General features: G+C 43.5%; 1 protein-coding gene across 1 annotated transcript in view; it reads left to right on the top strand.

The window, feature by feature from the left end:
• Positions 1 to 24,488, top strand: part of COL19A1 (collagen type XIX alpha 1 chain) — a 448,270-nt gene that overhangs the window by 401,895 nt on the left and 21,887 nt on the right. Inside the window, exons 42-49 of the mRNA XM_045161980.1 lie at positions 1,063 to 1,116; positions 4,908 to 4,952; positions 11,938 to 11,982; positions 12,085 to 12,147; positions 17,109 to 17,144; positions 17,280 to 17,324; positions 20,131 to 20,301; positions 22,052 to 22,118. Coding sequence (XP_045017915.1) covers positions 1,063 to 1,116; positions 4,908 to 4,952; positions 11,938 to 11,982; positions 12,085 to 12,147; positions 17,109 to 17,144; positions 17,280 to 17,324; positions 20,131 to 20,301; positions 22,052 to 22,118 — 526 coding nt within the window. The remainder of the gene's footprint in view (positions 1 to 1,062; positions 1,117 to 4,907; positions 4,953 to 11,937; positions 11,983 to 12,084; positions 12,148 to 17,108; positions 17,145 to 17,279; positions 17,325 to 20,130; positions 20,302 to 22,051; positions 22,119 to 24,488) is intronic.

Here is a 24,488-nt window from a genome sequence, read left to right as displayed (position 1 = left end):
AGTGATTTTGGAGCCCAGAAAAATAAAGTCTGACAATGTTTCCACTGTTTCCCCATCTATTTCCCATGAAGTGATGGGACCAGATGCCATGATCTTCATTTTCTAAATGTTGAACTTTAAGCCAACTTTTTCACTCTCCTCTTTCACTTTCATCAAGAGGCTTTTGAGTTCCTCTTCACTTTCTGCCATAAGGGTGGTGTCATGGGCATATCTGAGGTTATTGATATTTCTCCCGGCAATCTTGATTCCAGCTTGTGCTTCTTCCAGCCCAGCATTTCTCATGATGTACTCTGCATAGAAGTTAAATAAGCAGGGTGACAATATACAGCCTTGACGCACTGCTTTTCCTATTTGGAACCAGTCTGTTGTTCCATGTCAACCCACTTAGTCTCTCTTAATTTAAAACCCATAATGTTTATTGTTATAAGTTAGCAGCTTCCTTCACCCTGACCTTTCTAAATGGGTTCCTTGAGGACCTAAAGTTTACAGTCAGCTGTGACCATACAGCAGCATATGTAACAGATTTTTTTTCATAGAAAGGCTTACTCATCCCCTTTCAGTGACCCATCAGCAGTAACTGCCCCTGGGGCTGTCCTCTGAAGCGCCAAAGTTCATGTCCAGCTCCAGGCAATATTGAGGGATGATAAACTTTGGTTTGAGAGCTCCATCTTTAGTCTTGTTTTCTGACAATCTGGAAGCCTTAGGTACCTCACAAATGCAAAGTTTATTAAAGCCCAGCCTTTTCTTCTATCTCTTATTGAAATTGGAGTTATCACTGACTAGAGGAATTCATTCAGAGCAGATTCTTAATCAGAATAAAAATAGTTAATTAGAAAAAATACTCATACTTCAGGGAATAGCTTTATTTTCTAACTATTTTCAAATACCAAATGCAAGAATACAGATGCTTGAAAATAGAGCACACTGTTTGCTTGCCAGATTACCAATCAGTGTTTGAGAGAGTACTTTATAGGCAAAAAAATAAAAAATCCTTGCTTTTGAAATGAATGATTTAAAAACCTTTCATTGTTGCTTTTGTGTTCTTATGTTCATATTTAACAGGGAGAACCTGGTGCAATGGGGTTGCCAGGACTAGAAGGATTTCCTGGTATAAAGGTAAGTGCAAGGTTAAGTGTGTGTTCACCAGTTCAACATTCAAAAATGTTTATTGAGCACCTACCATTGGACCAGGAGCTGTTTTAGGTTTAGGGATACCTAAGAGAACAAAATAGACAGAAATCTCTGTCCTTGTGAAAACTGTGTTCTAAGCAGGGAATACAGAAACTAAGAGAATAAATACAAATAATTAACAATATTGTTAGTAAGTGCTGTGGAAAGAAAGAAAAAGTAGAGGAGATTCAAGGGCATCAGGAGTGTGGAAGCGGAGGGTGTGATTTTAAATCAGGTGGTCTGAGAAATCAGGAACTAGGCAAAGACTTGGAAGGGGTGTGGGGATGGTCAGTTAGCTAAACCCCTGAAGCCAGAAGGAAGAAAGTTCCAGGCAAGATGAGGAAGTTCTTGAGATGTAATGTATAGCACAGTGATGCTAGGTAACAATACTAAACTGTATGCTTGAAATTTGCTAAGTGTTCTCAACACACACACAGACACACACACACAGTGACCTGTGTGAGGTGATGGAGATGTGAATTAGCTTGATTATGGTGATCATTTACCAATGTATATATGTATATCACATCATCAAACTGTACACCTTAAATATATACAACTAGAAAAAGAAGGTCTTAAATGCCCTGAGACAGGAACATTCCTGTACATTCAAGGAGACCCGGGGAGTGAGCGAGGGAAGCATGCTAGGAGATCAGGTCAGAGAGGTGGGGTGGAGGTGAGGGGCAGCCCTGCCCAGCAGTGCTCCTCGCTGGCCCATGGAGGACCAGGGCCAGTCTGCAAGTTTTGTCATGGGTTTGGAGGCAGGGTAAGCACATAGATGGAGAGCAAGCATGTAAACAACTTGACTTTTGACATGGCCATAATATCCAAACATGTGACCCATGTTGGTTCATGATGCATTAGAAAATAAATAAGCAAGTAAATTGCTCCTTCACCACAGGTAGTTTGAGTAGCACTAATTAATAAAGAGGCTTATCAGCCATCATAAAGACTTTCTCTCTCACTCTGAGTGAAATATGGAGCCAGTGGTGGCTTCTGAGTAGAAAAGTGATGGACCTGCAGCTGGAGTGTAAGGAAAGCTCCTCTGTCCATGGGATTCTCCAGACAAGAATACTGGAGTGGATTGCCATGCTCTCCTCCAGGGGATCTTCCTGACCCAGGGATCGAACCCATGTCTCTTACATCTGCTGCATTGGCAAGCGGGTTCTTCAGTAGCACCGCCTGGGAAGCCCAATGGGACAGGGAAGACACAGACTACACCCATATATTGGGCAGTGGTGTTGGCTCAGACAAGAGCAGAATCAGTGGAGCTCCTAAGGAGGCTGAGGCTCTGGACATGTTGTGAAGGAAGGGCAAGAGTCAGGGATGGCTCCAAGGTGCTTGACCTGAGCACCTGAGATGATGGCATGTTATCAACAGAAATGAGGAAAGCTCTACACAGAGTCTGTTCAGACAGGGTAGGATGAGAATGATCCATAGTATAATTTTGGATGTAGGACCAATTATGGGAATTATCTACTAGACAGCATAGTGGGGGTACTGGAGTAGGTGGTACAATAGAAAAGTATAGAGTTTAAAAAGAGGTCTAAGTGCAGATATAAATTGATTGTGTAAGCCTATAGGTGCTATCTGAAAGTCAAGAGGCTGGAAAAGATCACCAAGAGAATGACAGTAGATTTTTTTTTAAAAGAGAAGAGGATCACAGACTGAGCCTTGAAGCCCTCCAATATTAAGATCAGGAAGAAAGCAGGGGGTGAGCAAGGGAGACTGAGATGCAGGGACCAGAGGTCTCATCTGAGAGTGAGGTAGGGAGAAGAGTTTGGAAGTTTGAGGAAAAGGTCTTCTACAAGAGGGCAAGTCCAGGAACCACAGAGTGTGGTGGCTGAGCAGAAGCCCCTCGAGACTCATGGTCATGAACTGAAATGAGACCAGTCAGTGAGACTGTGTCCATGCGCACAGAGCAGGAGGGGAGCTGGGTTTAAACGAGTTCCCGTTTTGACAAATAAGTGAGAGAAGCACGGATGGGACTGTGAGCCGGCAGTATATATAGCGAGTGATTATAACCAGTGACCATGGGATCTAAACTAGATACACAAGCAAGAGGGGCCATCTAGGGAGTGAAGGAGCATGAAAACTTTTCTACCAGGGATGGTAGAGAGGTCTTTGTGGCATCAAAATTTGGGGGGGTTCAAGGTACTCAAGGGAGTGATTTACAATGATGGAAGATGGTGGTCCAAGCTTGGAATGCAGGCAGTGGAGGTTACAGAGAGATACTGTCTTTGATTAGGTCTCAGGTATAATTATGGAAATAAGAATTCTGCCAGATAATTAAATTAGACTGATTCAAAGTACTGTGAGACCCAATCGTTGGAAGGACCATATGATCAGACAGGAGCCCTCTTAACTTCATCTTTATCAGATATGCAAATATTTCCATTGAATGAAAAGCCCCAATACATTCATTTCCAGGGTAAAACCCTGCAGTTTAAAAGAGCAAAGTGAATTGAGGCCTATCTGTTTAGGTCCTTCACCCACTTTTCTACTAGTTCTTTTTTTTGTAACTGTAGCTACGGTTTATATAATGAAGACACTACTTCTATATTATATGATGGAGCCTTTATCCTAATTGGTCCTTGCCTTTCAGTTTTATGTTTAATCTTACAGAATTTATATGGAGTATAATGCAAAGAGAGGAATTAGACTTTTTCAAAGAAATTATTCAATTATTAGCACTATTTGTTGAATAATACAGCCCTTTCTTTACTAAAACCCTATTGTAAATGTTGGTCTGTTCCTGAACTTGCTGTTATATTGCATTGATATACTGCTTAATCTTGGGCCAATATTCCATATTTCAATTATTATAGCTTTATTGCATGCTGAAATATGGTATTGCTAATGTCTTTATTATTCTTCTTTTACTTTTTCTCTTATCCTCAAGTATATTTATTATCCCAAGTGAACTTTAATATCATTTGATCAAGCTGCAATTTGTAAAAATTGCATTAAATTTATAAATTAGTTTGGGCGCAATGACACCTTTACAGCGCTGTCTTGCCCTCCAAGAACAAAACATCTCTCTCCGTTTAATCAATTCTTTTATGTCCCTCAGTGAACTTACGAAGTTTTTTAATGTCGATTCTGCCCAACAAAAATTGCCATTTTATTGCCCCATATATAACCATAAGTATTTTTAGCCTTGTCAGCTTTATCTAAAATACCACACTGCCTTTGGAAAAAAGGTTGAGTCATTCCATTGTTCAGAGAAATTCCAGGGGTCTTCTTATTGGCCTCATGAGGAGAAACTACAAAATCCTTAGTTCTAAACACATTCATTTTAACCCTACATCCAATGAGACGAGTCTATTGAAAGCTTTTCAGAAGACATTCAAGGTCTTAGTCTTTTAATTATTGGTAATAAGTTACTTTTGAATATGTGGAAGAAATATATTGGCTAATTTTACCTGTAAGTATTATGCGGTTCTGTCTTAAAGAATAGGTTAACAGAAGTGATACCATGAATGTTTATTTTCATTAGTATTATTTGCTTTGGTGTTATGGGGAAAAAAGAGCGAGAGGAGTCTTCAGTAGGTTCCATGGCTGCAGTTCTTATTTTGTCCTTTCCCCATCTGGCCTCTAGCTTCACACCAGCTAATATTGACAACATTTGTAAGTTCCAAAGAGAAGCTTTACCAAATCCAAATCATTATCTGAGCATCAGTTTTGGCAGTGGAGATTGAGTGGGTTTGATTCTAAGCAGTACATGTTTTTTTCAGGGAGATCGAGGGCCGGCAGGCCCCCCAGGAGCGGCAGGAATCTCGGTGAGTTCAGTTTATCTCACGTTGTTCTCACGGGTACCAACCGCCAAAAGGGCTGGGAGCACAGGGTGACTCCTGAAACTCGCAGTTTAAGAAACAAAGTCCCCCCAAAAGTTTTTTTAAACCCACCTGTTCCTCTCCCACCTCAAGAATGCTCCTGTCTTTATTTTCCTCTTTTAAACTTTTTCCTTTGTTTTTTTCTTCCCAACTCACTTTCACGTGGGGAGGGAAAGCCATAACCTGTGCTAATGCATCAGTACCACATAGCTCTGAGAAGCTTGTTGGGTTTCTCTATTCTTGTAATAGTTCAAGGTTTCTTAATCTTCAGAAAGCAAAGCTCTCATCCTCAGGCAATGTGCTTCAGTATCTTCGTATTAATCTGCCATCTGCCTGAGTTTTCCCTCAGCTGGTGTTATTAGCGGAGCTTTATTGCTGCTAATGTTTCCTCATAAACTAGCCCTTTAAGCCTCTCAATCATTTTTGTTGCTCTCTGGTGTCAAATGTTTTAAATCTCATCAAGGTCTTTTCAAATGAATAGGAAGTGCTCCAGGAAAGGTTAAAATCATTTCTCGGAGCCCTAGGGATCATTTTGATCTTCATTCATGATGCTCTAATTAAAATTTTGTGGTCAGGCTTTATGAATAAGAGCCCATTTATCCTCACCAGGTGCCCTGCAGGGTGAGCCAGGGTAGGAAAGTCAGTGGAAGCCCTGTACTTAAATCACAGGAACATGAGAAAGACAAGAAAGGGCCCTACCATCTCCGCGCCACCCACTGACCTCTGCCAACACCCACTAGCACCCAGAGCCTCCCAACAATCCCCCCACTCCATCCCTCAAAAGGCCAGAAGCCACTCTGCCTCCCTCTGTTTCATTGCCAAACCTAACAACAAAAAATAAAGACCCGTCCACATGGCAAACCACTCAAGTATCCTTGCCTATAAAATCCCATGAGCAGAGGAGCCTGGTGGGCTGCAGTCCATAGGGTGGCAAAGAGTCGGGCACGACTGAGTGACTAACACACTCCATAGAGAGGCATCCTGTATGGAGGATGACATCCCCTTCTTTAGCTGTTTTAGGTCAAGTCTAGTCTTAGTATGATTGTAAAAGTCACATGAAAATATTTTATTTAGCAAGCACTGCAGGGTTTTTATTGTTCAGTCAATAAGTCCTGTCTAACTCTGTGACCCCATGAACTGCAGCACACCAGGCTTCCCTGTCCTTCACTATCTCCTGGAGTTTGCTCAAATTCATGTTCATTGAGTCAGTGATGCCATGCAAGAGTTTCTATACCAGAAAGCATTCTTCTTGAAAACTGGCTCACACTTAATCCCATTCCTCCCCACTCTCCCCAGCTCCCTACTGTTCCTAGCAACATATTTGCACCTGCCTTTAGGATCACCTTGGGTCCCCTTACAACCTGCGTCTCTCATATTCACACCCTGTTTTTGTTTCCACTATGTTGTTTTCCACTATGGTGAAGTGTAATGCCCTACTGTATTCATCCAGGTGGGACTATAAATTATGTTCAACTAAGTCACTGTATTCATCCAGGTGGGACTATAAATTATGTTCAACTAAGTCTGCCATAAAAGGAAAAATACTAGCAACCACTGAAGTATTTAAAAGATCAGTGACAGACTCAAAAGACAATCCAAATGAATAATTCCAAGAATATTTTTGAAGGATGCAGCATGATTGAAACTAGAGGCTGCCCTGCCACTTGTTTGGGTAGATCTAATACATTTACCTAAAATGCAGTTTTCATATCTCATCCTTAAGAAGATTAACTGACAATTACAAAAATGAGGAAGGGTTAAAAAAAATTGCATGCTATATATATAAAACTGGCTATAAAAAAAGTTTTTAAACTGTTACTTTGTTTTTTTATAACTGGACTTTACCGTGGCTCAGAAAATGAAATAGTTCAAAGATTCTGGAAATAGCTACACAGCAGTGTGAGTGTACTTAATGCCATTTAATTGTACACATAAAATGGTTAAAATGGATTTCACGTTATGTATGCTGCTGCTGCTAAGTTGTTTCAATCGTGTCCAACTCTGTGTGACCCCCATAGACGGCAGCCCACCAGGCTCTCGTGTCCCTGGGATTCTCCAGACAAGAACACTGGAGTGGGTTGCCATTTCCTTCTCCAATGCATGAAAGTGAAAAGTGAAAGTGCAGTCGCTCAGTCATGTCTGACTCTTCCCGACCCCATGGACTGCAGCCTACCAGGCTACTCCATCCATGGGATTTTCCAGGCAAGAGTACTGGAGTGGGGTGCCATTGCCTTCTCTGCACGTTATGTATATTTCACAACAATAAAAAAAAAAAAAATAAGATTATGGTTCTGGTTGAAGCAGGGATGTTCACTTGCTTTGCACATTACAGACCTCTGCTGAGAATCAGCGGGCCCAGTCCTACTCCGCCTAGAAGTCTGTCCCTTCCTAGTATGTAAACAGGCCATCCAGAGCCTTCCCTTGGCTCTTCCTCTGCTCCCTCCCAGGATAGCAGGTGGCTCCCGGGGGCACTGTATCCTCCTCAGGTCCTCTGAGATCCCTGCTGGCACTGCCTGGCCTTTGGGATCTTCATCTGGAGCTCCAGGTGCGAGTTCCCTGTGCCCCTGAGCCCATGCCAAGTCCCTTTGGAACACTGGCTTTCTCAGCTCTAACACATGCCCCAACTCAGGTCCAGGAGATTCCAGGAGCTCCTGCTGCACTTGGGCAGTGGGGGGCCAGGTGCCATCTCAGGCCTGTGTCTGCCTCGCTTCACCACTCAGCCATCGCTGACCTGCCAAGGGGCCTTCTTGACCTCCAAAGGACCTGCCAAGAGTTCTACACAGCAAGTAGAGAAAAAGCCCAGGTTTCCCTCCCTGGAAACCTGCTGGGATTTCTATGGTCTCAGCCCCACACCGACATCCCCATCCACATGAGGTTCAAGGGGCAGGAGGTGGCTCCTCAAGGACAGGATTCTCAGGCCTGGTCTGAATACTAGCCCACTGCTACCTGTGCTGGTCCATCTTCCACTCTGCTCTGTCTCAGAGGTCTCTCTGGTCCACAGTGTCTCTGCCCTCAGTCCTCCAGGCCTTCTGTGCTTGGTCAGACCAGTTTTGTCCTCTCCTTTCCAACAAAAACGTTTTGCAAATCAAACATGCTTCTTTTCAGGCTATCTTACTATGAATGCAAAAACCTTCTTGTGAAATTCAAAGTCTAGGATTTCTATCAGAGAAGGCAATGGCACCCCACTCCAGTACTCTTGCCTGGAAAATCCCATGGGCGGAGGAGCCTGGTAGGCTGCAGTCCATGGGGTCGCTAAGAGTTGGACATGACTGAGCGACTTCAGTTTCACTTTTCACTTTCATTCATTGGAGAAGGAAATGGCAACCCACTCCAGTGTTCTTGCCTGGAGAATCCCAGGGATGGGGGAGCCTGGTGGGCTGCCATCTATGGGGTCGCACAGAGTCGGACATGACTGAAGCGACTTAGCAGCAGCAGCAGGACTTCTATGACCCTTTCTGCCCTCCTTTCCCTAAGGTAAAGAAGAGCTGCCTGTCAAACAAGAGGGGTTCCCAGAAACGAGGATATATTTGTTTAGCATTTTCAAAATTCTTTTTTTAATTAATTTATTTTAATTGGAAGATAATTACTTTACAATATTGTGGTGGTTTTTGCCATACATCAACATGAATCAGCCATGGGTATACATGTGTCCCCCCATCCTGAACCCCTCATCCACCTCCCTCCCCACCTCATCCCTCTGGATTGTCCCAGAGGCACCAGCTTTGAGTGCCCTGCCTCATGCATTGAACTTGCACTGGTCATCTGTTTTACATATGGTAACACACATGTTTCAATGCTATTCTCCCACATCATCCCACCCTGGCCTTCTCCCACAGAGTCCAAAAGTCTGTTCTTTACGTCTGTGTCTCTTTTGCTGCCGTGCATATAGGATTGTCATTACCATCTTTCTAAATTCCATATATATGCGTTAATATACAGTATTGATGTTTCCCTTTCTGATTTACTTCACTGTGTATAATAGGCTCCAGTTTCACTCACCTCATTAGAACTGACTCAAATACATTCCTTTGTATAGCTGAGTAATATTCCATTGTGTACCACATGTACCACAACTTCCTTATCCATTTGTCTGCCAATGGACATCTAGGTTGCTTCCATGTCCTAGCTATTTTAAACAATGCTGCAATGAACATTGGGGTACATGTATCTCTTTCAATTCTGATTTCCTTGGTGTGTATGCCCAGCAGTGGATTGCTGAGTTGTATGGCAGTTTTGTTTCCAGTTTTTTAAGGAATCTCCACACTGTTCTCCATAGTGGCTGTACCAGTTTGCATTCCCACCAACAGTATAAGAGAGTTCCCTTTTCTCCACACCCTCTCCAGCATTTATTGTTTGTAGACTTTTTGATGGTGGCCATTCTGACCCACGTGAGATGATACCTCATTGTGGTTTTGATTTGCATTTCTCTAATAATGGGTGATGTTGAGCATCTTTTTGTGTGTTTATTATCAATCTGTATGTCTTCCTTGGAGAAATGTCTGTTTAGTTCTTTGGCCCACTTTTTGTTTGGGTTTGTTTTTCTGGTATTGGGCTGCATGAACTGCTTGTATATTTTGGAGATTAATTATTTGTCAGTTGCTTTGTTTGCTATTATTTTCTCCTATTCTGAAGGCTGTCTTTTCACCTTGCTTATAGTTTCCTTCATTGTGCAAAAACTTTTAATTCAGTCCCATTTGTTTATTTTTGTTTTTATTTCCGTTACTCTGGGAGGTGGGTCATAGAGGATCTTGCTGTGATTTATGTCAGAGAGTGTTCTGCCTATATTTTCCTCTAAGAGTTTTATAGTTTCTGGCCTTACATTTAGATTTTCAATCCATTTTGAGTTTATTTTTGTGTATGGTGTTAGAAAGTGTTCTAGTTTCATTCTTTTATACGTGGTTGACTGGTTGACCAGTTTTCCTAGCACAGCACTTGTCTTTTCTCCATTGTATATTTTTGCCTCCTTTGTCAAAGAAAAGGTGTCCATGGGTGCTTGGATTTATCTCTGGACTTTCTATTTTGTTCCATTGATCTATGTTTCTGTCTTTGTGCCAGTACCATACTGTCTTGATGACTGTAGCTTTGTAGTATTGCCTGAAGTCAAGAAGATTGATTCCTCCTGTTCCATTCTTCTTTCTCAATATTGTTTTGGCTATTCAAGGTTTTTCTGTGTTTCCATACAAATTGTGAAATTATTTGTTTTAGTTCTGTGAAAAATACCATTGGTAGCTTGATATAGGGATTGTGCTGAATCTACAGATTGCTTTGGGTAGTATACTCATTTTCACTATATTGATTCTTCCAGTCCACGAACATGGTATATTTCTACATCTATGGTAATGGGATCATACTTATCAATAATTACCTTAAATGTAAATGGGTTTAATATTCCAACCAAAAGACAAAGACTGCCCAAATGGATACAAAAACAAAACAGGGGTTTTGTTTTGTATCCATTACAAGAGACAATATGCTGTCTACAAGAGACCTATCTCAAACCTGGGGACACATGCAGACTGAAAATGAGGGGCTGGAAACAGATATTTCATGAAAATGGAGACCAAAAGAAAGCTGGTGTAACAATACTCATATCATATAAAATAGACTTTGAAATAAAGACCATGATAAGAGGCAAAGAAGGAAACTACATAATGATCAAGGGATCAATCCGAGAAGAAGATATAACAGTTATAAATATATTCGCACCCAACATAGAAGTACCTCAATACATAAGGCAAATGCTAAGAAGTGTGAAAGGGGAAATTAACAGGAACACAAAAATAGTGGGGGACTTTAATACACCTCTCACACCTATGGATAGTTCAACCAAACAGAAAATTAGCAAGGAAACACAAACTTTAAATGATACAATGGACAAGTTAGACCTAATTAATATCTGCAGTGCATTTCACCCAAAAACAATGGATTTCACCTTTTTCTCAAGTGCACACAGAACATTCTCTAGGAAAGATTACACAGAAATCCCTTACATTCCTATACACTAACAATGAAAAAACAGAAGGAGAAATTAAGGAAACAATCCCATTCACCATTGCAATGAAAAGAATAAAATACTTCAGTTCAGTTCAGTTGCTCAGTCATGTCCGACTCTTTGCGACCCCATGGACTGCAGCACGCCAGGCTTCCTTGTCCATCACCAACTCCTGGGGCTTACTCAAACTGGTGTCCATCGAGTTGGTGATGCCATCCAACCATGTCATCCTCTGTCGTTCCCTTTCTCCTGCTGCCTTCAATCTTTCCCAGCAGCAGGTCTTTTCCAGTGAGTCAGCTCTTCTCATCAGGAGGCCAAAGTATTGGAGTTTCAGCTTCAGCATCAGTCCTTCTAATGAATATTCAGGTCTGATTTCATTTAGGATGGACTGGTTGGATCTCCTTGCAGTCCAAGGGACTCTCAAGAGTCTTCTCCAACACCATTGTTCAAATGCATCAATTCTTCGGCGCTCAGCTTTCTTTATAGTCCAACTCTCATATCCATACATGACTACTGGAAAAACCATAGCTTTGACTAGACGGAATTTTGTTGGCAAAGCAATGTCTCTGCTTTTTAACATGCTGTCTAGGTTGGTCATAGCTTTTCTTCCGAGGAAAATTCATAAAATACTTAGGAATAAATTTACCTAAAGAAACAAAAGACCTATATATAGAAAACTATAAAACACTGATGAAAGCATTTTCATAATTCTTATCCTCCCTCCCCCCATCCCCCACCACACACCCACACGTGCATTGAGGGACTGCCTTCCTATCTGCACAGTGGAGTGTGGTCCGCAGACTCTGACCAGCGGGAATGGCGCATCAGTGTAGAGCCACACCTGCAGCACAGGTGCTACACACACGGGTGTGGAAGGAAAACACGTGGCCTTATTCAGTAATTTAGCTCCTAACATTTCCTCGTAATCTGATTCCTCAGGGGAAACCCGGAGCCCCAGGCCCCCCAGGAATTCCAGGAGAACCGGTGAGTTGCCTGTTTCTGACTTAGCGGTTGTCCTTGTGTTTACCACAAGCAGTTCTAAAGCTTTTCTTGGCAACTAATGTTTGTCTGTGGACATGTCTACAGGGGGAGAGAGGCCCTGTTGGAGACATAGGTTTCCCTGGACCAGAAGGACCCTCAGGAAGACCTGTAAGTCTTTTTCATTATTTAAAATTTGCCTCTTTAAGAAAAGTTCTCAGCACGGCCTCTTTACTTGTCACCTCAGAAAGTGAGCTTTGAATACAGAGTTTCTGAGGAAGTGACAGCAGGTCTGGCAATGGCTTCTTGGGGTGTGGTTCTCCCTGAGGGCCCAGCTCCCTGTGAGTATGTCTTAAATCACCATGGGAACAGTGAGGCCTTTTATTTTAAGTGTCAGGAAATTAGACTCATTATTTCTTAGGTCTAATGTTCTCAGCGGAGTGAAAAATGAAATGGCCTGTCATATCCTGAAATATGCAGACTCGCAGATATAACATCTGTGTGTGGAGCTACAGTAGAAAGAGGCTCTGTCTCCAGGTTCCCTCCTTTATCTGTGGACTTGTTCTTACACCTTCATTAATCACTGCCAAAAAACATCACCCACTCATGTCCTAAAAGAGCTCTTGGCTACTGAGACATAATATTGATGTGACGTTGTAACAGTCATTCTGATTAATTCAGTTCAAGTCAACATATACTCAGGTCATCCCTGCTATGTGCTAAGGGTGTGCTGGGCCCTGAGGGAGGGGAGGTATACAGGAATAAACAGGGTGCTCTTTATAGAAGTCCCTGCTCCCTCTGCTTGTTTCTGTGTCATGGACTGGGTGGGAGTGGGCTACTGTTAGGAGAGGGGGGCTGAAGGTGACCAAACAGCACAGAATTCAGGGGGCTGATCAGTCTCTGTGAAACCTCAGGGTTGGGGCATCCCCTGGCCACCATCTCCCCAGAGAAGCAACGTGAAAAAAACAGGAAGTATATGCAGTTTAGAGTCAGGGAGATCTGGGTTTGCGATATGACGCCAAGGGTTTATGAGTCACTGAGGTCACATGACATGGTGCAATGTCCAGTGCCTGCCATGGAAGACGGTCCATTAACATTAGTTTCAATGGTGCGATGTCCAGTGCCTGCCATGGAAGACAGTCCATTAACATTAGTCTCAATCCCTACCTCCTCTCCCCTGCCTTTTACCAACTCCCCATCCCAGCCCCTGTAAGGCACTCTCAGATGCCATCACATTCCGAGGGAGTTATGCAAAAAGCAATTTATTCAGTCAGTGAATGCTTCTTGAGCACCTAGGACATGCCAGGCACTGTTCTGGGTGCTTGCTGCTCCTTGGATTTGTAGTGTAGGGATACAAGCCAGAAACAAACACGCACGATTCAGGTAGAAGACGACCTAAGCAGGGTAAAGCCCTGGAGTATCATTTCAATAGGGCAGTCAAACAGCATCCAGCATTGGAGCAAACCCTGTATGGTAGGAGAGCTCAAGCCATGGGGAAGTCAAGTAGACAGCAGAGGTGGGGACAGGGGACATTGTTTCAAGAAAAAGGAAAGGCTAGCAGAACCTTCTGTGTTGAAGGAAGGGCAGAAGGCACAAAGTCAAGAGTGAGGTGAGCTGAAGGAGAGCAGGAAAGACACAGAGGGAGAGGCTGGCAGTGGCCGGACTGTGAGGAACTTCTGAGTCAGGGATGGAGTTTGGGTTTCATTTGAAGTCTGATGGAGACCCACTGGAGCATTTGTAGCGGGTAAGGAAATGGCTGGACTGCATTTTCAAGGACCACTCTGACTCCTGCCTGGAGAGCCGACCATGGGGAGCAGGGTGGAAGCAGACAGAACCTTGCAGAAGCATTGCCATGCCGTGTCTTGAAGGCAGAGCCATCGGCACTTGCTGATGGACCAGATGAGTGTGTGACAAAGAGATACAGCAAAGCTGTGGTTTGCGGTCTGAGCAACCTGGTCAGTGTGGTGCATTTGGTGAGACAGGAAAGACGGGAGATGGATGAATCTGGAAGGAAACACCAGGAGTTCTCTGCTCTAAAATGTTCATCTTGAAGCACTAGTAGACTACCAAGTGGAAATGTCAAGTAAGCGGTGGATATATTCTTCTGGAATCAGTGGAGAGGCCAGGACTGCAGAGACTGATTTGGGTCTTTCAGTCTGAGCCTGGATGAAATGAGGTCACTGTGAACTGGGAAGAGAACAGAGCCGTTGGGAGAGGCTCTGGCCGAAGGACCGAGAAGGGGCAGCCAGTGAGAGGAGAAGAAGGCCGGGCGAAGGAGAGTTCCTGTATGTTGAGGGAGCCAAGTGTTTAAGAGAATGGAGAGGAAACCACGTGGAAGAGTACCAGGGGAGCTTAAAATTCTCCCCTGGGTTTGGAAATGTAGGCATCACTGGGGGAGAGAGTATGGCATGGTGGTATCGTGGTAAGAATGACCTGCTTGAGAACTTTCCTGGTGGTCTAGTGGTGAAGAATCTGCCTGCCAATGCAGGAGACACAGCTTCCATCCTTGAACTGGGAAGATTCCACGTGCCACAGAGCAACTAAGCCCACGCACCACATTTACTGAACCCACGCTGTGAGCCACAACTACCTCGCCCGCATGCCTCGGGCCCATGCTCCGCAGCAGTAGAAGCCACTGTAGTGAGAAGCCTATGCACTGCTACCAGTGAACGTCCACACACAGCAGCAGAGACCCATGCATAAAAGAATGAAAAGTGAAAGTCGCCCAGTCGTGTCTGACCCTTTGCGACCCTGTGGACTATACAGTCCATGGACTTCTCCAGGCCAGAATACTGGAGTGTGTAGCCTTTCCCTTCTCCAGGGGATCTTCCCAACCCAGGGATCGAACCCAAGTCTCTTGCCTTGCAGATGGACTCTTTACCAGCTGAGCCACCAGGGAAACCCAAGAATACTGGAGTGGGTAGCCTTTCCCTTCTCCAGGGGATCTTCCCAAGCCAGCGATCGAAGCCAGGTCTCCCGCATTGCAGGCTGCTTCTTTTCCAGCTAAGCCACAAATATAAAAAAAGAATGACTCTGTTGAAAGGGGACATTGGGAGATATAAGAGAGTGGGTGGGCTCTGAGTCAGGAGAGAAGACTCACAAGTAGAAACTGGTCTTCACAAGGAACAGGGCAGAACCTCCTTCTTAAGAGGAGCGAGGAGCAGAAGTCAGAGTTCTCATGAGCACAGGTGGGTGGGGCTGGAGGCAGAACAGTGAGTGGGTCCCCTGCTGCTGTTTTCTCCATGAAGGATGTAAGTCATCACTGAACATGAGCAACGGGCTGGTAATGCTGGTAACGCTGAAGGTCTCATGAGACAGGAAAATATGTGCAGGCACTTTTGAGAAGGAGGAGCCAAGTTGAGAAATACCGAGGGGTGGCTTGGGGGCTGCTGCCACAGGTACAGGTCAGAACACCTGAGCAAGGGCCCCCTTCCTCTGCAGCCTCAGGCCAGTGCTCAGAGGCAGGCGTGTGGGAGATGGACACCTGAGTTAGAAGAGTAGGGGTCTTTCGGATAAGTGAAATGAAAGGGAGAAAGGTAAATCCATTGAGGTTTTTGTAAAAATTTCTGAAACTGGGACCTTCCCCGCCCCCCACTGGTGATAAAGAACAAGTTAATAACATCTTCATAGAGAAAAGAGATGGGCTTCCCTGATGGCTCAGTGGTAAAGAATCTGCCTGCAATGCAGAAGACCCGGGTTTGATCCCTGGGTTGGGAAGATCCCCTGGAGGAGGGCATGACAACCCACTCCAGTGTTCTTGCCTGGAGAATCCCATGGACAGAGGAGCTTGGCGGGCTACAGTCCATAGGGTCACACAGAAGCAACGACTGAAGCAACGAAGCAGCAGTAGCAGAGAAAAGAGAACACATATGACAGTCACTAATGAATTATAAAAGACAAAAAATTATCTATAAGTTTGTTCATTTTCTTGTATTGTTACCAAAAACATGAATTACACTTTTACACCAGGTTTGTCTTCTCTTATTCAAATGACATGGTTATTTCTTTCACATCCTCTCCTTAACCAGCTTTATCTTTTGCTTGTGTTTCTGGATGGCATAAATCCTTAGAACTCGATGCTTCCGGCAACATGGTCCTAGTTAAAGTGCTCTAGGTAATTCCCAGGATGTTCAGGGAGGTTGGGGGACTGGGCTGGGTTCCCAACCCCGTGTGATTACAGCAGTGAAAACACCTCTTGTCGGAAGAGCCATCCTTGTAGACTCCGTCCCAGCCCAGCGAAAGTCTCCCAGGCTTTGCAGAGGAGGGAGTCCATGCGCCTGCCTGCTGCCGAGAAATCACTTCCTCACCTTGGTCTCCCTCTTCAAATCAAATCTCAAACCTGCTGTGGGGCTCTCAGCATCTGATGTGACCCTGAGTGCTTTCCTCCTTATACCTACCAGCCGGGGCTTCTCCTGGGCTCACGAATCTTCAAGCAGGACGAGGCTTTATTATCAACTATGGAACTGCCTTGTAGAGTTTGAGAAGCTTCCAGTTTAATAAGAAGAAACCAGTATTTAATACTCTCAGAAAGCACAATTACAGATTTCTCACTGTCCTTTCCTATTTTCCAACTGAAAAATAGCAGTTGTCTCTGGCTGACAGTTTATTTCATAGCAAGATCAGGCTCTAGCCATGTTATGAAATTTCTCAAGCAGCAACAGAGGCCATTTACTGAGAATGACTCTCTTTGGTAGGAAAATTGTTGAAAGTGAACAATGAATATCATATACTGGCCACCCAGCACCATGGGAAGCCTTCTTATTTCTCAGAATGGACCTAATGGAATAAGTGAGGAAAACAACCCTGGTGACTGTTTATAGTGAGCTAGGCCTTTTCTGTTATTTCCCTAAATCCCTAGTTTTAAGGCCATTATTTATCCCCGCTTTGTAAGTGGAGAAGCTGATGCTATTACGGTTAAGTAAATTGCCTGAAGTAAATGGAACTTGTAACTTATAGAGTCAGAATTTAAACTTGGGGCTAATTCTGTCGATTTTGTTTTCTATTTCACCACACTGCCTCACCAAAATCTCACTTGAGATATGATACAGTCCTCGAAACTTTACCCTTTTGTTGCATTTAATTATTCCTGTTAATGCAGAATCAGAAATACTGACCATTATTTGTCTTTACAGGGAATAAATGGGAAAGATGGATTACCAGGTGTTCAGGTATGGAACATGTCATTGGAAATAAATGTTCTAATACAAAACTACATCCAGATCACCTGCCAGAATTCCTGGTGGAGTAGATTGATGAGGAATCTTGGCATGCAGTGATTTTTAGAGCTGACATTTGTTTTTCAGGGCATCATGGGTAAGCCTGGAGAGAGAGGCCCCAAAGGAGAACGGGTATGTACGTTCCTACTATGACTGTTAAGTCCGTCTCCACAGTTGCCCCATCATTTGAATTATATTTTTAGACCCACTAGAAATCTCTTGATATGAAAAGCCTTAAGGTGTACAGGAACCAAGATCTCTGCCAGGCATAAAACAGGGCCATTCAAGGACCCAGCAGTAGGCAATACGGCAGATACGCCTACCTGCTCGGCCTTTATTCCCAACTATGTCTGGTTTGTGATCCCAGTTTGGAAAACTCCTATGAGCCTCCTATGTCAGACACATGACCCACTGTAACCATCACCCATGTGCTTTTCACCTAGAGTAGGGTTTCTCCACCTCAGCATTGTTGATGTTTGGGAGCAATAATTCTTTGCTGTAGGTGCCCGTCCCGTGCTTCATTAAGATGTTTAGCAGCATGCCTGGCCTCCACCCACTAGACGCAGTACCATCAGCCTCACCTTGCATTTTCACATGCTTCCCAGGGAGCAGAGGTGTGGTGGAGACCACCCCCTCCCCCAGTCTGGGGGAGTAATACTTGGTTGAGTAAGGGGCTGGGGTCAGAGGTAGAGAAAGACATATAGAGCTATCAGTAATGCAAGTTCTGGTGTGTGCGTTTAGTGTCGTTTTGGTTGTTGATATCAGTATTGCAACTTCCCATTATTTTTTCTAAGAAAGTTTAACGTTTTCTACTAGAATTGGATTTATTACTCAGCCACAGGTTCCTTGAGCATTGTTATTTAGGGGTTCTAGTGAGGGCTTGTGTGCATGTGTGTTGGGGAGGGTGGGGCATGTTCTTATGTACTGGTGTCTGTTTTACTTATCATTACACAAATAATCTGGCTTCCCTGGTGGCTCAGTGGTAAACAATCTGCCTGCAATGTAGGAGACCTGGGTTTGATCCCTGGGTTGGGAAGACCCCTTGCAGAAGGAAATGGCAACTCACTCCAGTGTTCTTGCCTGGGAAATCCCATGGACAGAGGAGCCTGGCAGGTCACATGGGGTCACAAGGGTTCCATGGGGTCACAAAGAGTCAGACATGACTTGATTATTGAACGACCACCAGCACTACACAAATAATCCATGATAACTGAAGGAAATACAAAAATAGAGAAACCATAAAGGAAAAAGAAGAAAGTCTGCCTTATGTCACTATACAGAGATAAGCACTATTGATATTTTGGACCTATTTCCATCTCACTGTTATACATAAGGTAATATACACATTTGCTTAATGCATCGATGCAAGTGAGCATATACTTTTTTAAAAAATGGGTTCATACTGTTTGGTAAATGACTTTTTTCACCTAACATATGATGACCATCTTTCTATGTCAGTAAACCTAGATCCACGTGGACTTTTTAGTGGCTATATGTTATTCCAGTATTTGGATATACGTTTTCCAAGGTATTTAGACAATACCTTGCCCCTTTTCCTGGGATATTTAGGTTCTTTCTAGTTTTCATAATAAACTTACTATAATGTACCTAAATTATAAATAATTTTAATTGTGTTTATTTTGCACACACTCAAGGTGTGCTGGTAGTTCCTCTGTTTCTTTTTTTTTTGTCTTAATCATCTCAGATATTTTTCCAAATGTGACCCAGGTTGACATACTTGTAGGAGACATATTTTTATAACTAAGGCAGTAGAATTTAAATTAGGTCCAAATGATTTTCTTCTTTGTACATGGCTTCTTTCTATATCTCTTCATTTAGGATCAGATAGATCTCAGTAACTATTCATTCATTTCATTATTTTTTAAATCAGGAAAAATAGAGTTTGGAATTTTGCAGAAGAATCACAAATAGAAGAATAACACAGTAAAATACGGGGCAGGTCAATGCACCAATCTCTCATATTCAGTGTGATCATCACCTCCTGGAGCTGTGGAACTAATATTTGAAATATGGAAACGGAAATATCTGCCAACATACATACGTATTCATTCATTTATATTCCATCTCTCTCTCTCTCTCTCCCTCTCCCTCTTTCATACTCTCATGCACAAACTTATATGGTAGTAAATGCCTTGCAAGAAAAAGTCAGCATTAAAGAAGCTTCTCAGATTCAAGCACATCTAATTTGTTATGGCATCTCATTCAATGAATTTTTTATAGTTCATTTACATTATTGAATAAATGATCTCAGTAATGACCTTCCACCCCAGTCACCTGCTTTGAACATTCCCAAAGGCTGTTTTTTCTCACCTTCCTCAGTCATGTTCTTTTAGGACATAGAATGCACTCACACATGTACACACACACACACACACACACACACAAGTGTACACATGGGTAAAACATGAGTGCAGAAACCAACCCACAGAAACTAACAAAGACCAAACCATACAGGAGAAAGCATAAAAAGAATAAAGTACCTGATTTAGGAGAGATTTTGAGCATCCTGAAGCTTTTCCAAATGGACGCTTTCAGTGATGAAATCTTCTTAGCCATCTTCCTCTGTTATCGCAAAGGAGACCCAGGCCTGAAGTGGCAGCGCCACTGTGGACTTTCAGAAATGTCATCACTCTGGACTGACGAGCGGGTGCAAGTAAGCTCATCACTGACTTTGAACTAGTGCTTTCTGAGTGCCAGTGCCGCTCTAGGCGCTCTAGTGAGTTAACTCACTTCTCAGCATCATCTATTCGGTGGATACTGCTAATAGCCCCCTTTTAGGGAGAGGAAGCAAGCAGGGTGCAAGGAGTTTAATCCACTTACCAAAGGCTCCACAGCTAACACATGCCCGTATGAATCCAGAACCTTTGCTAACATGGTTCTAGAAGAGATCACTCTAATTCATTTTTTCCCTTAACAGGGTGATCAGGGAATCCCAGGAGACCGAGGCCCACAGGGTGAACAAGGAAAACCAGGCCTTCAAGGGATCAAGGGAGCCATCGGTCCTGTGGGGCCCCCAGGAAACAAGGGCTCCCCAGGATCCCCTGGGCACCAGGGCCCTCCAGGCCTCCCCGGCCTCCCCGGCTCCCCGGTAAGTGGGCAGAGAGCTCCTGGAGCTCCTGGCTGGGACTGCAAGTCATAAACCTTTCCAGATAAAGTGAACCTAAGCTGGCCTCTACAAGCGCAGCAATCATGTTATTTATTTCAAGTGATGTGCCGGGTCCCATGCTGAGTACTCACTGAACATTCCCTCCTTAGATCTTCACAACTAACCTTAGAGGACAGGTGACCTCTCCTTCCATGTTGACAAATGCAGAAGCCAAACTTTGACCTGTCCAGGGTCACAGTGATCTAGGGGTCAGACAGACCCAGCCCTGACCGACTCCAGGGCCTTGCCCTCAAATACAATCGATGATATCCCCTTATACTACACTGAAAACACACATCTATTTATGTTAAAACTCCATTTTGTTGACTGTCAGAATCTGCCCTGAGTGGTGCTTTGAAGTGGAAACCCATTGGCCTAAGAGAGTACCTGGCTAAGGAGGCCCGTGTCTTTATAAGCATCCTCAGGAGGTGGTGGGTGGCCATCCTGCAGAGGAACTGAATCAGAGTATGTCCTTGTCAGGAAGAAAGGGGGGCAGTCCTAGTGTTAGGCCAGAGAATGAAGGACATGCTGTCCCCTGATAAACAGCTAAGTCCAGAGATTGGGCCGAACTGGGCATTCCCACCATACTCTGGTTCACCCATTCTTGCTACGCTCTGCTTGAATCAAGCCTGTGCGATGAACTCTCAGTGCTGTGCCAATATGTGGTATTAGATGCATTCATTCAAACAGTGAAAATAAAATATTCTGAAATTAGAACTATTCTGTTCCACAGAAGCTATCACTCTGTGTGAACCCATCATATTGTCTTTAAAGCCACACATGTATCCCTGGATAGTAACCACCAAATACAAAGAAGAGTAACAACATACTTTGAACCCTTAACCACTGTGAAAAATGATAGCTCCCTTTTAAAACTATCAAGGTACTGAAATAAAACATTACTATTATAAATGTTAAATGCTATTATAAATGTTAGGTTCTTGGTCAAATTCATGTAGATTTATCTGTAAAGGGGTTAAAAATCAAGTGGCATCATCTACCTACTTCCCTTTACCAGACTCCACAGCATTTTCTATCAAGAAAATTTCAGACTTCCAGTGATCCATCAGTTAAGGGTCCACCTGCCAATGCAGGAAACACTGGTTTAATCCCTGGTCCAGGAAGATCCCACATGCCACGAAGCATCAGAACCCATGCCCCACAACTTGTAACCGTGTACCACAGCTGCCAAGGCCTGTCTACCCTAGAGCTCGTGCTCTGCACCAAGAGAAGCTACCAGTGAGAAGCCCGAGCACCGCAACTCGAGAGCAGTCCCCAGTTGCCACAAATAGAGAAAGGCCATGCGAAGCCGTGAAGACCCAGTATGGCCAAAAATAAACAAATAAAAATGTTAAAAAGAAAGAAAATTGCTTAATACAGGTTTGCCTGCAGTGTGTAAGTTGCAAAATAAACTTGACCATGAAGTGGGTAAAACTTAGTAAGCTTTAGCTCATGAATGAAACATGTTAAAGAATCAGCCCAGTTAGAGTGCTCATCCTTTGAAGACACATAATAGAATCGGTTAGATATTGACTTTACCAGTATCCAGGGATTATTACAAAGGACAAAACTATTTTGCTAGATCAATGGATCTCTACAGACGTTTCCAGCATGCATGCCAACCCACTACTTCTGTTCTTTATTCATTTGTGCTAGGTTCTGTATTAACAGACCTTTTCTTCCTCTTCTTTAGGCTGATGTGGTTTCATTTGAAGAAATAAAGAAGTATATTAATCAAGAAGTTCTGAGGATTTTTGAAGGTGAGATTTGCTGAGTGCCCATTTCTGCATTGTCCCCGCTTCCTCCTCCTCCTCTGCTGTTGACAGTCTCCCCAGCAATGTTTGTCCAAAGATGCTGTGCACCATCCGCCTTAAGAGGTGGCCTGTCCTAGGATGGGGCAGCTCAGATAGGAGCTTCTTACTCACATGGAGCTAAGTTTGCCTTCTTGTAAGTTCTCTCCTTATTCCTGGTCTGTAGCCACCACAGGGACAGGACCTTCTCTTCACACGACAGCCCTCTGAGTGAGCACCCACAGCATCCCTCCTTAATCTTCTCCTCCATGGAGCAAACATGTCCGGTTCCCCCACGCCATCGCCCTGGAGGAGCGGCCCTCATTCTCCAGGAGTATTGTGACCAGGCAGAGGACAGTGTCTATGGATCTAGACCAGGCTCAGTGAACCATGGCCACAGCCCTGTTTACCTGCCTCTCGCTGCTGTTACAGCCAGAAGCTAAAAAGCGCTTTTACCTGTTTGGCAGGTGGAAGGAGGTGTTTGCTTGCATGCTAAGTCACTTCAGTCGTGTCCGACTCTTTGCGACCCTATAGACTGTAGCCTGCCAGGCTCCTCTCTCCATGGGATTTCCCAGGAGTGGGTTGCCATGATCTCCTGCAGCGATCTTTCCAACCCAGGGATCAAACCTGTGTCTCTTTTGTGTCCTGCATTGGCAGGCGGGTTCTTTACCATTAGTGCCACCTGGGAAGCCCGTGGAAGGAGGATACATTTCTAAATGTTTTTTTAAATCGAAATAATATTTCATGACATGCAAAATGATCAGAAATTCAAATCTGCTTCCATGAATAGTGTCATAGGAGTGCAGTCACACTGCTTTCTTTATGTATTTTCTCTGCTCGCTTTCATGCTGGACAGCAGGGTTAAGTATATGACAGGGACTGTGTAGCCTGCCAAGCCTCAAATATTTACTTTGTGACCCTTCTCCAAGAAAGCTTTCTGACCCCTGATTTAGACACTTCAATAATGCAGCCTAAGATAGTGTTCCTTTAAAAAAAAGTATCCATATCACACTGTTGATTCATTTTGACTTTTAAATGAGCTAACAACCCTCCATCCACCTTATAGAAACTTTAAAAAAATTGAATGTTTCTCATTATGCTTTGTGTTCATTTTTTAAATGTGTGTGATTTTTGTCTATTTTTACTCAACTTCAAGTGATTCTCATGCATACATTGTTCCATCCTGGAAATATCTTTTGGAATCTTGTCTCATTGTAGGGCAGGTTGCCTGACTCTCATAACTTTGTGTCATTTCTAAATTTCATAGGCATGTCATAATTTTTGATAGAAATGTTGAGTTAAAAGGATTAGGTCTGAACACCACTGAGTTCCTCCTGCCCATTCGTAAAGCATCTATTTAATCTATTTTAGCAAGCTCTGAATCCAAATAGTTGTCTTAAAATCTAATCTACATTTCTTTATTTACAAGGATATTACATAATTTTGTCGAATGATTTGCAATAATCAAGATCATTTCCCCTCAACTGTGAGCTTAATAAGGTGGGAATTGTCTTTAGAAAATAAATCCTCATCGGTTCATGATTCCTGCTTCTTTTGCACAGCATCCTTTCTTTGCTAAGCTAAACATGCATTGTTGAATTTTCCAGGGAGTGAGATTACAAGATACCCCAAGTTCATCTTAAGGCTTTTACTGCCAGCATGAAGTTACTCTCTCCAGGAAGCCTGATTATTTTAAGCAGAAATTAGTAAGACAGAACAAAATGTCAGCACTTGAGTTAACATCATCTTATTTCACATGAGCACTAGAGAGAGAGCAGAGTAGCCCAGGGACTTAGGTCACTTCAGTGACAAAATAGAAAAAAAAAAAAAAAGCAGTTTTTTCAAAGGTCATGAATTCATGCTGCTGATTACAACTTAGAGGGTTTCCTCAGTGCCAGTCATCCTTGGCCATCTGCTTATACAAAAGCATGGGTTCTAGAAAAAACTGATGGACTATTAGGAGTGAATGATGGGATTGCCAACCATGAGCTTTATTGAAGGTAGTCTAGTTGGTGTTTTGTTTTTTTTTTAATTGAAGGACCCTCAACTTCAGTGTCATGAAGTCTCGTTCTGATCAGATTCCCCAGAGGAAACACTTGCATTACCTGCCTGGCTGCTACCATCTGGGGAGCAAGGTAGGAGGCTCCTGCTGGGGCCTCAGCTCCAAGCATTGCAGCTTCCATCTCTTCTCCTTGTTCTCAGTCTGGAAGCCTGGGTCTCAACACAGTCTGCGGTCTTCCGTGCAGAGATGGTCTGTTTATGCTCTTCAGATAATAAACCCTCAGGCTGGAATTGGGAAGGGGCAGTGAGCCAGCCGCACAAGCAGAGAAAGGGATTTTA

The sequence above is a fragment of the Bubalus bubalis genome, chromosome 10 (assembly GCF_019923935.1).
Source record: "Bubalus bubalis isolate 160015118507 breed Murrah chromosome 10, NDDB_SH_1, whole genome shotgun sequence".
In the NCBI taxonomy this organism is placed as follows: Eukaryota; Metazoa; Chordata; class Mammalia; order Artiodactyla; family Bovidae; genus Bubalus; species Bubalus bubalis.
The sequence above is the reverse complement of the archived record's forward strand: the minus strand, read 5'-3'. Positions and strand labels throughout refer to the sequence as shown.